The 14,989-nt window shown below is 35.4% G+C and overlaps 1 protein-coding gene across 1 annotated transcript; it reads right to left on the reverse strand.

Moving 5' to 3' along the window:
• Positions 1–4,862: 4,862 nt before the first annotated feature.
• On the reverse strand, positions 4,863–5,795 carry LOC126494480 (olfactory receptor 7E24-like). Its single transcript, XM_050131846.1, has one exon. It carries the CDS (start codon positions 5,748–5,750, stop codon positions 4,863–4,865), a length of 888 nt encoding a protein of 295 aa, XP_049987803.1. The 5' UTR covers positions 5,751–5,795.
• Positions 5,796–14,989: the final 9,194 nt, after the last annotated feature.

The following is a 14,989-nucleotide window of genomic DNA, read 5'->3' on the forward strand; positions in this document are numbered from 1 at the left end:
TATATATATGTATGTATATATTTCTAGTGATTTCAACCTCTGGTCTTCATTCTGCACATGTGATGCCAAAGTCTGAAGTTTTTCCTATAAGATAACATCTCATCCTTGGTCATTATTTGGATAGCATGCAGATTGCCTTCCTGGAGAGATATTCTATCTCCTAACCTATCATAAATTTTTAACAGATTTTGATTGTCAAATTCAACAGTATGAATTCTTTCAGTTAATTTCTCAGTACCCTTACAGATGGATTCAATTTTGTCTGTCAAATTAATGTTACCATTTTCAATAGTATTATTTTTTCAGGAAATTTTTGATTTTCAATGGTATTAATCCTGTCAGCTAGCTGTTTATTATTAGTCTGCAAAGACTGTATCATTTTTAAAAGTGCCTCATTTTTTGCTCTGTTATTGAACCATTTTCTTAAGGACATAATATGAAGAAAAACTGAGTCCCAATATCCAATAAATGGATGTATCACAATAATCATATAAGCCTTGCAGAATACAATCCATAGTATTAGCAAAAAAGTTACTAAACGCTTCTATAGTAATATTGTCTGCCATTATATAACTTTCAAGTTTATTAATTTATTAATTACCAGTTATGAAATCCAGTAAATTGTTTTAGGTGTAATAATCTTTATTGTCCAGCAGGTGTCATGGTTGCAGAGTCACAACTAGCAGCAATGTAACCAGTGGAGACATGAACAGTTCTGAGCCACTTTGGTTTCCTGCCTTGGTACTGGTTAAATACTGAGAAATATGCTTTGCTTGATAAATTAAAATCAATTAAATCAATTCCATACATGGAGCAAGAATCCTAGAACTCATGGGCAGGGAGCACAAACTGAAGCTGCACAAGTCGCCACATGGCAAGGAATGCAACAGTGGGGGAAGCAATGTTCAAGAGCTTGAGAAATTTCCAAGACACCGAATGCAGTTATCTCTTCTGTGGAGGGAATTTTACAAAAAGCTGCTTAGGTAAATGCAAGCCAAGTAGGCAGGGTTGGGAGACTTCCTAGACTGTGCACCTTTAAGCTGGTCCACCTGGTAGGTGTGGAGTCCACATCCATATGGGCACCAGATGAAGAAGGACACTTAAAAGAAATCTCACACTAGCTCAGAATTGAGAATAATAAAGGGTTATTTATTTAGGGGTACACTCACAGATCATAGTCTTCTGCTGAAACAGGGAACAGCAACCAAATCATGCAGCTGGAAAAGAGGCCGGAGGTGTGCTTTACATTGGTATATATAGTATAAGAGGCCATGCCCAAGTGGGCAGGTAACTTACAGGCTTCTGGTGGTAGGAATTCCAAAGCACTTTAGAGTCTGTACTGAAACTAGCTTTTATAGACCAGCCTGGCTTCAAAATCACAGAGATCCACCTGCCTCTGCCTCCTGAGTGCTGGGGTTAAAGGCATGTGATTCCACTGCCCTGCTAAATTTAATATTCTTTATGCAATGTCTTTCTCAATTTAGTGTGATTTAAAATTTTCTGGGTATGGTAGTCTCTACTGACATTTATTACCTATTAAGGTTTGCATAATATCTATCTAAGTATTTAAATCTTCTGACTTTAAGAGTCTATGTTGAAAAATCATCTGCCATTATTGGATCTGCCTTTATATGTTACTTGGTCTTTTTCCCTTGCAGCCTTTCATATTCTTTCTTTGTTCTGTACGCTTAATGCTTTGATTATTATGTGTTGTAAGGAATTTCTTTTCTGGGACAGTCTATTTGATTTCTGTATGATTCTTGTACCTTTAAAAGGACCTCCTTTTTTGATTAGAGAATTCTATGATTCTTTTGAATATGTTTTTTTGTGTCTTTGGATTTCTTTTCCTTACTTTATTTCTATTCTTAGACTTGATCTCCTCATGCATTATCATAATGAGCTGCAAAATACAAATATTAAGAAAAACCAGAAAATACATGGTAAAATTCAACATTTCTTCATGGAAGTTATTAAAGCAACATATCTCAAACTAATTAAGCCAAGAAAAAGAATCTGATATTATACTGAATTGTAAAAAATAGAAACAACATATTTCAAGTTGTGTACCTGAAATGAAATACAACTTCTCTAAGCTTTGTTTATATCATGTATTATACATGCATGCCAAACTTCACAGAAAAATTGAAAAAAATATATTCTACTGATTCCCTAATTTTCACTGTTCTCACATGCCATAATCTTCAAAAATAGTTATACCCGTCAATAAAAGTTCTAGTTGCCACAAACTGGACATAATCCAGTTTTGCTCAAACTTATAAGTGGATAATGGAATATTGCTGATCTATAAATAAAAATATTATTATGAAACTCACAGATAAATGGAGTTAGAAACAATCGTTCTCAGTAAAATAACTCAGACCCAGAAACATAAAATGTGGATATTACTTTTGTATTTCTAGGTGTCTTACTTCATTCACAATACCTGCTGATAAATGAACATGAGAAGAGGCATTGAAAGTATCCGAGATAGACTGCACTGAAAAGCGTTTAGGGGAATTAAGGAATGGAAAATATGAAATTGGGATGAACATGACAGAATGTTAGAAGAGGGAAGCTGAAAGGAATAAAGAACAGTAATTTTCAAAACAAAAAGAAATATGGATACCTACTACTATATAAACTTTCTAAAATATGCATTTTTAGCATCCACATGCATATCAGAAAACCAGATTAAATTCAGCGAGTCAAACCAGGCAGTGATGCATGCCTTTCTTTAATCCCAACACTTGGGAGGCAAAGGCAGGCACATCTCTGTGGGTTTGAAGCCAGCCTGGTCTACAAAAACAATTCCAGGACTGACAACAAAGCTTAAGAAAAAGTTTTAAAAACTTCAGTGAGTCTTTCTGTCTATTTCTCTCTCTCTCTCTCTCTCTCTCTCTCTCTCTCTCTCTCTCTCTCTCTCTCTCTCACACACACACACACACATACACACATACACACAATAGTAAAGAATAATAAAAGGTAAAGAAAAAAGACATGAAAGTAGAAAAAGTATTATTAGTAAGAATGAGATTTTTCAGAAGGAACTAGATAAGAGAGATTAATATAATGAATATGATAAAAAAAATAAGCTTTATTTGTAAAAATCAATAGTCATATTTCTGTTTTCACCCTAAATCAAAGCAGCCAAGTTAAACTTCTGTACTTATGCAATCATGTCATCTATGCTATAAGGATAATCAACTATTTTCTTATCTGTGGCCTAAGGCAGCTCATACTCAGCACTGTGGACTGGTCAAAGCCCAAGATATATTGTGGTCACAGGTGCTAAGAGTGTATATATATCTTTTGTTTTGTAAAATATACATTCTATCATAATGCCTCTTAAATATTGTACCATCAGGCTGTCATTACTCTCATAATTGTTCAAGGAACTTTCCATTTATACAATTTGACAACTAATGTTAAGATTCATAGTTGATCAAAATGATAAGAATAATTGTGTACATCTTTAAGTATCAAACCAGTATTACCCATCTAGGGCTCAGGAATCATCACAGAAAAGGAGGCAGAAAGACATAATAGCCTGATAACTACTTATATAGCAGTGAAATGCTGTTTTAACATGGACATTATACTCATATACTCACAATAATTGTCTGTGTAGGGCTTCCACAAAACCTAGTGTAGAAACCTAACATATCATAAAGGGCTCATAGAACTTGTCCCATACAGCAAAACTAACATCAGTCTAAAGTAGGGAAAGTCATTGTCCGCAGTAATAATAAGCACTGTGAGACACTTGCAGTTCAGTAGATCACTTCATCTCATGTATGTGTGTGTAGCCTAAGTTAACCCAGTTGATCACAAAAAAAACCCAGAGAGATAAGAAAGTGGAATGTGAACTTGGTAGAAGGAGGGAGAGTTTGTTGGGTTTGGAGAAGTATAAGAGATAATGGAGATCAGACTGCCCACAGGGCAGGGAACCCTGACTGCTCTTAGGGCTGGAGAGGGAGGGAAAGGAGGTGTGGTGTGGAGAGGGGGGGGAGGGGGAGGGAAAAGGGAGGGGGGGAGGAGGCAGAAATTTTTAATTTTAAAAAAATAGTAAAAAAGAGATAATGGAGAGATGATTATTTTGGACCATAATCTATCATATTTATTTATGAAAATTTCAAAGAATAAATGAAAAGAAATGAATTCAATTACAATGAATTCAATTATCATGAGAATGCTTACTGAAGACCATAAACATCAAGCAGTAATTAGTTCTAGAATTAAGTGAAATGTCCATTAGATCAATTTTAAAATCTCTAATCTGACCTTTGAATTACATATTGATAATATTGCTGAATAGAGATTTTAGACCCAGCTGTACATAACACACACATACATACATACATACATACATACATACATACATACACACACACTTGTGTGCACGCGCACACACACACATACACATTTGGGGACAACAGTCAAAATACCATTCATATTCAGAAATTATTCACATTCTTGAACTGAAATTTTTGCAACAATTTGTTGAAATTCTTGCCATTCAACATTCATCCCAACAACAGTGACCATATTTTTTTGGTTTTTCAAGACAGGATTTGTATGTGTAACAGCCCTGGCTGTCCTAGAACTAGCTCTCGTAGACGATGCAGGCCTCAAACTCACAGAGATCCACCTGTCCCTGCTTCCCATTTGCTGGGATTAAAGGTGTGCATCAACACCACCCGGCAATGTGATACTATTTTAAAAAGAAAAATTAAAAACAACCAAACAACAACAATAAAAACATGATGCAGAATTTAACTCATGGGCTTCAAAAACATTGTGACCAACAGATTTTATTCTATATTTCTAGTCATTGTCCTAAATGGAAGCCATGGGCTCTGAGATTAGAAAACCCTACCGTGTAATCTCTTCAAGGCATTACTGAAATCTCTATTCCTGAGGCTATAGATGAAGGGGTTGAGCATAGGGCTCACTGCAGTATATATCAGTGAGGCCACTGCATTCTTTCGTGGAGAATGTGACACAGCTGAGCCAAGGTACACACCAATCCCCGTTCCATAAAATAAACAGACTACTAGCAGGTGAGAACCACAAGTGGAGAAGGCTTTATATTTCCCACTTGAAGAGGGGATTTTCAGAATAGAGAAAAAAATTTTGCAGTATGAGAAAATGATCCCTAGAACAGGAAAAATACCAAGTATGACACCAATAAAATATATTACTATGTTACTCATGAGTGTATCAGTACAGGCAAGATTAAGGAGTTGAGAAGGATGACAGAAGAAATTTTCAATTTCCACATCCTTGAAGCAAGTAACTTGCAAGGCAATCAAATTGTGCAGCTGTGAATCAAAAATGCTCACTGAGAATGACAACAAAATTAAGACAACACAGACCTGAGGATTCATAATCACTGTATAATAGAGGGGATGGCAAATGGCAACGAAACGATCGTAAGCCATCACAGTTAGAATCATGTCATCCATACATACGAAAAGGAGGAAAAAAGACATTTGTGTCAAGCAGCCTGCATAGGAAATTACTCTGCTGTGCATGTTGATGCCCACAATCATTTTGGGGATTGTAGTAGATATGAAAAAGATGTCAACCAAAGACAAGTTGGACAGGAAGAAGTACATAGGTGTGTGGAGATGGGAGTCAAGGACGATGACCAGGATGATGAGCAGGTTCCCGAGCATCGTGACCAGGTACATGGCTAAGAATAATCCAAAGAGGAGAAGCTGCAGCTCTGGATCCTCTGAGAGCTCCATGAGATGGAATTCCAAGACACCTGTGCGATTCTCTATCTCTTCATTAACCACAACCCTTTTGAAAAAGAGAATTTATTTAAATAATGAGACAAGTAAAAAAGCAACCAAAACTCATATATTTCTTATGCAGATCCTCAGGAATAAAAGTCTACCGCTTGAGGTTCATAAGCCCACTAACATGGATTGCACAGGCACTAGGACCAAGCAATATATAGGACTTCACGAAAATGAAACAGACACCATTCAGGCAAAGCAACAGATTACAGAATGGGAAAAGATCTTTAGCAATTAGACATCCATTAGAAGTTTAATATCTAAAGTATATGGGAAAATTATGGACATCAAGAAAACAAGTAACTAAATTAAAAATGAGGTATAGAACTAAGTATTGAGTTTTCAAAAGATGAAACATAAATGGCTAAGAAATACTGAAAGAAATGTTCAACATTCTTAGTCATCAGGGAAATGTAAATCAAAACTACTCTGAGATTTGAACTTAACACCCACCAGACTGGCCAAGATGGATAAAACAAATGACATCTCATGTTGCTGGGGATGAAAGGAAGCTAGAACACCTAGGTATTGCTGATGGGAGCATAAACTTGTACAGTCACAAGTCCTTAGTGTTTTCAATGGGAGGTGGGAATAGAACCTTAAGCTCTAACTCTACCACTCTTGAGGACCCCCAAACAAGAACTTTAAATAAATTGACTGGGTAAAGTTCTGATTGCCAGTGCATCATCTACCTTTGATGTCATTCTTAATCGCTTGTGTTAGTTTTTCTCTAAAAAGAGTTACCCTTATCCCCCAATATCCTATTTAGTAAGATTTCAGGTCAATATTATACTAGTAGTCTGTTCAGTTTCATGATACACAAATAAATTTCAACATGCCATTTTTCCAATAAAGGAAATAGTGCCACAGAATGGAGTTCAGAAAATAAATGTATTTGTTGGCTCTCAAATTTTCAAAGAATAAGTGAAATATTAAATAATTGAAATAATTCAATAAAATTAAAGAAACAAAATATTTCAATAAGAAGGTAAAAGATAGAAAAATCCTACCTATGCAATATGTGTAGAACCTAACTTTCCACTTTTACCTCAGAAAAAAAAACTGTTGTAATGAAGTTAATGACCAATCTTGTCCCAGAGGATTGAGCCTGCTTTTTTCAATCCTGTCTGTGGCTAAAATATTGAGTATAAAATGTGTAGCTTTTTTCTTTTTATTTTACTTGATTAACATTTTCATTTATTTTACATACGGGCCACAGTTTCTCCTCCCTCCTCTCCTGCAGTCCCCCTACCCATCCACTCCCCTTCCTATCCACTCCTCCTTCCTCTCTATTCAGAAAGGGGCAGTCCTCCCTTGGTCTCAAGCAAAGTTTATCACACCAAGTTGAGGTAGAACTGATCTACCCACACATCAAGGCTGGCCAATGTAATCCAGCATGGGAAATAGGTTCTCAAAAGTCAGCTAAGTGCCTGGGACAGATCCTGATAGCACTGCTAGGAGCCTTACAAACAGAACAAACTATGCAACTGTCACACACATGCAAAGGGTCTAGGTCAGTCCCATGCAGTTTCCCTAACTGTTGGCCCAGAGTTCAGGTCAGCTGTCTCTGTGGGTTCCCTTTTTCCACAAACATGGAGGCAGCAATCTGGATTCATCCTCAGAGCATGTCAGTCCCTGTCCCTGCAAGTCCCTGCCCCTATTGACTCCACACATCTTTTTTGGGACCTTAACCTGGAGAAGGTCTCTGGCATTTCATAATTTCTTTAATCATGGTACTTTTTAATTTTTTTATTTTAATAGAATACACCATCCTCTCTTCCTTTTACTCCCTCCAGTCTGAAACATCTACAATTAATCACAGTAGACTTAAAACATACAAAATACTATCCTTATAAAAATAATTAGCTGATGAATAGTTTCATATGACATTGGAATTGGATAATGGAAACCTCCATAATATGTTTCAGTCTAAAGTACATCTGCCTGTGTCTGCTAATGTATCCTTACTTCTCATTGAGGAAATTTTCTCTCAATATTTTGATATCTGCGTGAAAAAATAATTATAAAGACACAAATTAAAACTATTTTGTCTCTAGTTAAATTAATGTGCAGACAGGATAGAATCTGTTACTTTGAAGCTACGTCAATTCTGAACAATTGGAAGCCATGGAAGTGTTCATTCAGTGGTTAATAAAGGTTTCCATGTTCATGCTTCCTGTATCTTAAAAAGTATGGGCCCCAGAGAATTAGAAATAAAAGAATTTATTTTATGTTAATCTGAATATTTACAATTAAGTTATATATTACTTGAATGGCATGTATATTTGCCTAACTATTGCAAGTAACATTATCTTAATTTTTTCTGTCAATTTTATGCAATATACAATATTAATGTATATATATTACATGTAACACACATATATACATATATAAACCTATATGGAGAACCTATTGTGTTTAGGTCCTAGAAATCAACTTTAATAATAACTTCCCACACATAAAAGTAATTGGAGCCAAAATACTAAAAGTAAGATAATCAGAGTGTATATAGTGGCACATATCTGTAACTTCAGTAATCAGAAAGCTGGTATAGGAGAATTGTGAGTACCAGAGTAGTCTTGGTTTAACAAAACTATCTCAAAACAAAGCACAACGAATGATCTGTCATAGTATGCATGTGATTCACTAATTTCTTTCTATCAGTTTCTAGTCAAGAGAAATTTTTAAGCAGGTGCTCAGAGATATTTATCACAATTATGTTGCAGGTACTTTTTTCCTGACTCCTGTTTTCCTCAGGAGGAATAAAAAACTAGATGTAATGCTCATTACATTAGTAAATTGTAGTGTGTTGTTTGAGTTCACTGAGAAATTAGGTCTGATATTGGAGTTGTCTCCAGCATATTTCATACCCAAACAGGTTTGTGTCAAAGTGTTCTCAAAGCTCTGGTGGTCTTTCTGATAAAAGGGGAAGAGAAGAATAAAACAGACTAAGATTAAATCACTTTGTCCTTGAAAATAGCTAGAAAGTAACCTATATCCAATAAATATGACTATTTTTTACGACGTAGTGTAAGGGCATCTATTAGAAAAGAGAATCTGAAAGTTCAGTCACAGGAAGTTCACACGTGGGGAGCTCATGCATGAAAGAACAGTTCAAGTAGAACTAGCTGACCACCTCAGTCTCGCCAGTTGATTTCTCTTGGGTGTCATGAGCTCCCAATTTGATGCTGCCAGCCCTATCTGTTATTTATTTGTTCTTTTACCTGGAATCACTCATTCTGCTATGTCACAGACTTATCCTATGGGAAGCTCCAGTTGACAACTTTAAAGAGTTCCAAGTAGATTTGTGTTGCTAGTTCTGAGTGTCTGATTTGGTGATGTTTTGCTGTGTAACTACTAATAATTTGCTATTCTTTTTTTTTTTGCTTGGTACGCTGTAGGTCATTCTCTGGACAATATAGAATGCAAAGTCTGACACTATCTCTTCTTTTGAAAATGTGTGGCCTAATGTGAGAATGGAGGAAACAATAGAAGCCTGCAAGTATATCATATAGTGACTCCAGAGACAGATCTGTTCTGATGTATGTATGATATGTGCACTCTGTTTTCCCTCTATAGCTCTTTCCTGCAGATCATACAGCCTGAGTATCTGATAATTTCACTTGGAATCAACCATGCGTCTCCAAAAGAAGAAGACAGGGAGATGAGGTATCTTCCTGCAGTAACAGGAAGTAATATGATTGGTTATTAATAAAAAACAGCACTCAGTTTTATGTTTAATAGCCTAGTCCAACTTTTCCTCACCATGTACATCATAGACATGTGGGAATTTGCAGGAAATAACTTAAAGGTATCCATTTTATGTGAGGTAAGTGTATGGAAAATCAGGGTCAATGAAAAGCAAATTGTGAATGAAGTATCTTGTATACTCAATACAAAAGAACATATATTTCATATTCCAAATAACTGAAATAGTTTGTCACTATTCTCCCATCTTTATACAAGGATTGTCAAGTTCATCTACACCAGTGTGGAAAGAATCTTTCCAATATTCCTTCACATAACTGCATTCTCGCCATCTACCAGTTTAAGCTACTGTTCTGCTCTGCCATGATCAGGAAGTACAGATACATTCACTTTATCACAGCAGATCCTGAGGGGCGTGCAGTCTTTGTGCCACAGAAGATATGAGCAGTGGCATTTAATAGTTTTCTGGTGTGGTTATCCATGCAAAGAGAAAGATGCACGAGCCAAGTTCACCGTAACGTGAAAGTGAAGAACTGGAAGCACAGGATAATTGCTGACTCCACTAGGACTGGGAGACTGAATGCACAGAGGTCATCATTATCCAGACTGATTCAGTTTGTCTCAGTCTCTAAGGACTTCATAAATTAATTTGGAAGAATAAGAAAAGAAAATGGATGTCAACAAAAACATTTTTAGACTTTTTTCTCTACTCCAGAAAACGTCTTAAGTACTGCTTTTTTCTTTTATTACTGCATATAAGTCACATTTATGTGGCCTGAGGACAAAATGGAACATGCTATTTTTGTGCACTTTTAAGAGTCATTTGTCTGCTTAGTTATATTTTTAAGGAACATATGCATTTACACTTACCAATTTAAATATAATTAAAATATGTTTGTCACTCTAGTTGCATTCTCTATATCTTACAACAGTCAAAATCCTATTTTATGAGAAACTTTTAATCTTTCAGATTGAAAATCAATCATCACTTTACAACTTTATCACACAAAACACAATAATTGAAACAATAATCCCACTTTGCAAATTCAAATGATGAAATAGCAAAATTAGTATTGCAACACTTACAAATCTGCATGTTCAAATCTATTGGTTTTTCAAATTGCATTACAGTGTATGACATAGGTGTTCAGATCATGCTCTTCTGTTTCAGACTACAAATAATATATTTTAGATTTTCCATTTTTAAATTGGTACATGTCATAGTTACATCTTTACTCAATTTTCATAATCCATCTAGGTTATATTTATTGCTCATTTTGCTCTTCTTTTCCTTTCCCACTGTTCTCTTTTCTATTCCAAAACAGCCTGTTCTCTATAATGTGAGGTATACGTGTGTGCATGCGTGTGTGTGTGTGTGTGTGTGTGTGCGTATGTGTGTAAAATATAGCTTCCATATACAGGAATCATTCACTAATTTGTCTTTCTGATTCTGGCTTATTTCAGATATGAAGAATAAAAACATGGTATAATAGCAGTAAAATGTAAAAATGTATTTTCTTAATAATTTGATTATATGAAATATGAGAGAATCATTATATGTGTGCAATATATTTGCTTATCTATTCATATATTAATCAACATATAAGTTAATTCCATATCTCACCTGCTTATGGGTTTTTAAGATGAATTCATCAAATGACTGTTATGATTGCCACCTTAATAAATAGGTGTATTTCAGGGGTCTCTATACTGTACAGACATACATTCCATTGTACTTATTAGCAGAATTGTTGTAGGTGCATATATTGCCAGTTATTTTCAGTTTTAGAAGCCTCCATATTAAATTCCATAGTGGTTCCACTGAATAGAATTGTGTCCAACATTGTTGAGATCCTTTGTCCCACATCCTCTCCAGCTTTTGCTTTTTTTGTATGTTCATTTATTTAATGATCCATTCTTCTAGGGATGACTTAGAATATTAATGCATCTTAGATTTTTCTTAATTGCAAATCATGGTGAGACCTATTCCATACATTTATTAGTTACATGTACCTCTACGTTTGAAAGGAGCCAGTTCATTTCATTGGTACATTAAGTCATTGGATCATTCAGTTATAGAATTTTTAGAATTTCAGAGATTCTAAATTATTAGTTCATTACCAAGTATATAGCTATGAATTATTTTGGAATGTTTTGCTGACAGCATTTTCACTCTGCCAAGTGTTCATTTCTCAAAAGTGCTTAAATTTCATTCAGTTCTATGCACTGATTACTGCTGTTATTTTCTAACCTACTGGAGTCTTTTTTCAATGTCTTTGTCTATGTGTGCATCTTGAAGTGTTTTGAAAATATTTTTCTTTTGACATTTCAGTCTTAAGTTTTTGATATTGATTTTTAACAACTTCTTTGTTTGAAAATAATTACATTTTGGCACTATTTTGAAGCATGGATGTAGTTTATTAAAGACATTGAATGTAGGCTTTAACCACAGAGGTTAAACAGAGTGCTCAGGGAAAAAATAACACATATCAAACCAAAAGTGTGTGCTACTCCTAGAGGAAAACCTCCTCATCATATTTACAATGGCTGTCCACATAATCAATGACTTTCACAATCATATTTTCTGTTGTGATATTTTGTTTGTGCTCTGAAAAATAAATCTGGCCTGGAGATAGAAAGTGGAGCTAGCCACTAGTTGACCACAGAGTCTGGTGGTCTATAAATACAGGAGACAGGAAGAGAAAACATGGGGTAGAGACAGGAAGTAATAATGCAGGGTATAGACAAGATGTTTGTCCTTTTGGCAGCAGATTCACAGGGGAAAAGGTGACTGTGGCTGTTCTTTCACTTCTCTAATCTTTCAGCTTTTATCCTGACATCTCACTCTAGGTTTTTATTGATAAGATCACTTAGGATTGTGCCTCATCTGGTGTAAAATTTGGGGGGCACAAATTCATACAATAGCTGTTTGCCTGTGACTTTGCAACCACTGGCTCAAGTGGAGTTGAACATAGCCAAGTCACCATGCAGTTGGCTAAGTTTTCCGGTTTTTTTCTTTTGGGCTACTAGCTCCTAAATTTTGACACAGAGACTTATCATTAATTATGAATGTTCAGCCTTAGCTTAGTCTTGTTTCTTGCTAGCCCTTATAACTTAATTTGTTTCTCTTTCTCTACATTTTGTCTAAGACTTCTTTCCTTCCTACCTACCTACCTTTCTTTCTTTCTTCCTCTCTTTCTTTCTTTCTGTATGGCTTACTTTCCTACTGTCCCTAAGGCTGGTGACTGCCTGGCTTTTGCCCCCAGGTGTGTCCCTCTCTTTCTCCATTGTTCTCTCCTCCCTCTTTTCTTTCAAACCTAGATTTCTTCTACTACATATTCTCTCTGCCCTCCAACCCTGCCTAACCTTCCCCTGCCTAGTCACTGGTCTTTCAGCTTTTTATTAGACCAAGTAAGTGCCTTAGGCAGGCAAGGCAAAACAAATGCAACACATATTTTCATAATTAAGCAAATACAGTACAAACAAATGAAACACATCTTTACATTTTAACAAATACAGCAAAAACAAATAAAACACACCTTCACATAATAAAAGTAACTTCACAGCATAAAAAATTGTAACACATCTATGTCTAGTTGAAATAATATTCCACAGCACTGAGTTTTATGTTTCCATAACAGGTTGATAATTGTCCTTTTGTCCATGAAAAATTAGATTGGAATTTTGATAGAGACTGTATTGTATCTGTAGATTATTTTCCATAGGATGACCATTTTTACAATATTAATCCTACTGATCCATGAACATGGAAGATCTTGTCACCTTCTGATTTTTTTTTACTTTCTTTCTTCAAAGACTTGAATTTTTATCATATAAATCTTTCATTTGTTTGTATACATATACCCCAAAGATACTTTGAATTTTTTGAGGATTTTGCAAAATATATTGTTTATCTGACTTCTTTCTCAGTCTGTCATTTGTTTATAGAAGAGTTACTGATTTTTGAAAGTTAATTTTGTAGCCAACAACTTTGCTGAAGGTGTGTTGAAGTACGGCGGGCTGCATCCCTGGCACCTGGCTGCCCGCATGGATAGCTTTATACCCAAAATAATTACATGGAAACTGTATTCTTTTAAACACTGCCTGGCCCATTAGTTCCAGCCTCTTACTGGCTAGCTCTTACATATTGATCTAACCCATTTCTAATAATCTGTATAGCCCATGAGGTGGTTTACCAGGGAAGATCTTAACTTGCGGCTGTGTCGGGTGGGAGAATCATGGCGACTCCTGACTCAGCTTCTTTCTCCCAGCATTCTGTTCTGTCTACTCCACCTACCTAATTTTCTGTCCTATCAGAGGCCAAGCAGTTTCTTTATTACTTGACCAATGAAACAACAGATAGAAAGATGACCCTCCTCCATCAAAGGTGTTTATCAGCTATAAGAGTTCCCCAGTCGAAATTTTGGGTCACTTATGTATACTATCATATCATCCACAAATAATGATACTTTGACATATTTCTTTCCAATTTGATACCAAATTTTACTTTCTCTATATTTTTTAATTTTCTAAATATATTTTATACTAATCACAAGCAGGCTATTCATCACTTAACCCTTGCTCAATGTATTTGTACCAGCTGGAAACCACCTTAGATAACAATACTAAGTTTTAGCCATTATAACAAACTGCTGTGCATTATAGGTAAAATGTGGAGAACAAACAGAAAACAAAATTATCACTATTTCATCCAATACATTAAATTTTTTATATTTCCAACTTCCAGAATATTTCTTGAGGCTACATATATGGCTTATTGAATAAAATATTTACAATGAAAATATGACCGTTGGAGTTCAGATGCCCAGCCCTTACATTAAAAGCTGAGCAGATATTGAGGCCACTTACAACCCCACCATTCAATGATATAGAAGGAGCCGCCTACCTCAAAGATGGGTAAGCTCTGTTTTCAACCGAGAGACTCTGCCTCAGAAAATCAAGTATAAAGCAATGAAGAAAGAAACACAGTGTCAACTTGTGCCTTCCATACGCATGCATATACATGTAAAATACATACATGCCAACACATATGGATATGCATATACATGTACAACACACTCATATACATAAAAATAAAACACATTTTTGCTAGGCTGTGGGTCACACTTAGGGCCTAATATATACTAACTAAGCACTCCTCTGCTAAACCACACACCAAACCTCTATCAAAATGTTTAAGAAACCCCAAGGTCTTAAAAACTAAAACAGAGACAGAACATTTTTAACTCTCTGTGTCTTTAAAGGAATAAAATTAAATCCTTATTTCAAGCCTCCTCTTGAGACTAACTGAAGATTAAAAGGGAAGTAAAGATGTAGACAGATGCTTTTATTTATGCTGTTATCATGTGTCTATCTGTGAACTTAGCCTATGGTCTATACCCATCTATCCTATAGCTGATACAGCAGGCACCACCCACTGATGTCTGAAGTGTGGATTTCCACTTAAGAAGAGCACA

This window comes from Alexandromys fortis, unplaced genomic scaffold (assembly GCF_014885135.2).
Source record: "Alexandromys fortis isolate MF-2015 unplaced genomic scaffold, M_Fortis_MF-2015_v1.1 scaffold_350, whole genome shotgun sequence".
NCBI classification, from domain to species: domain Eukaryota; kingdom Metazoa; phylum Chordata; class Mammalia; order Rodentia; family Cricetidae; genus Alexandromys; species Alexandromys fortis.

What these genes read in the sequence shown, in the direction of transcription:
- LOC126494480 (XM_050131846.1), bottom strand. Translation starts at nt 5,750, where the DNA reads ATGGAGCTCTCAGAGGATCCAGAGCTGCAGCTTCTCCTCTTTGGATTA.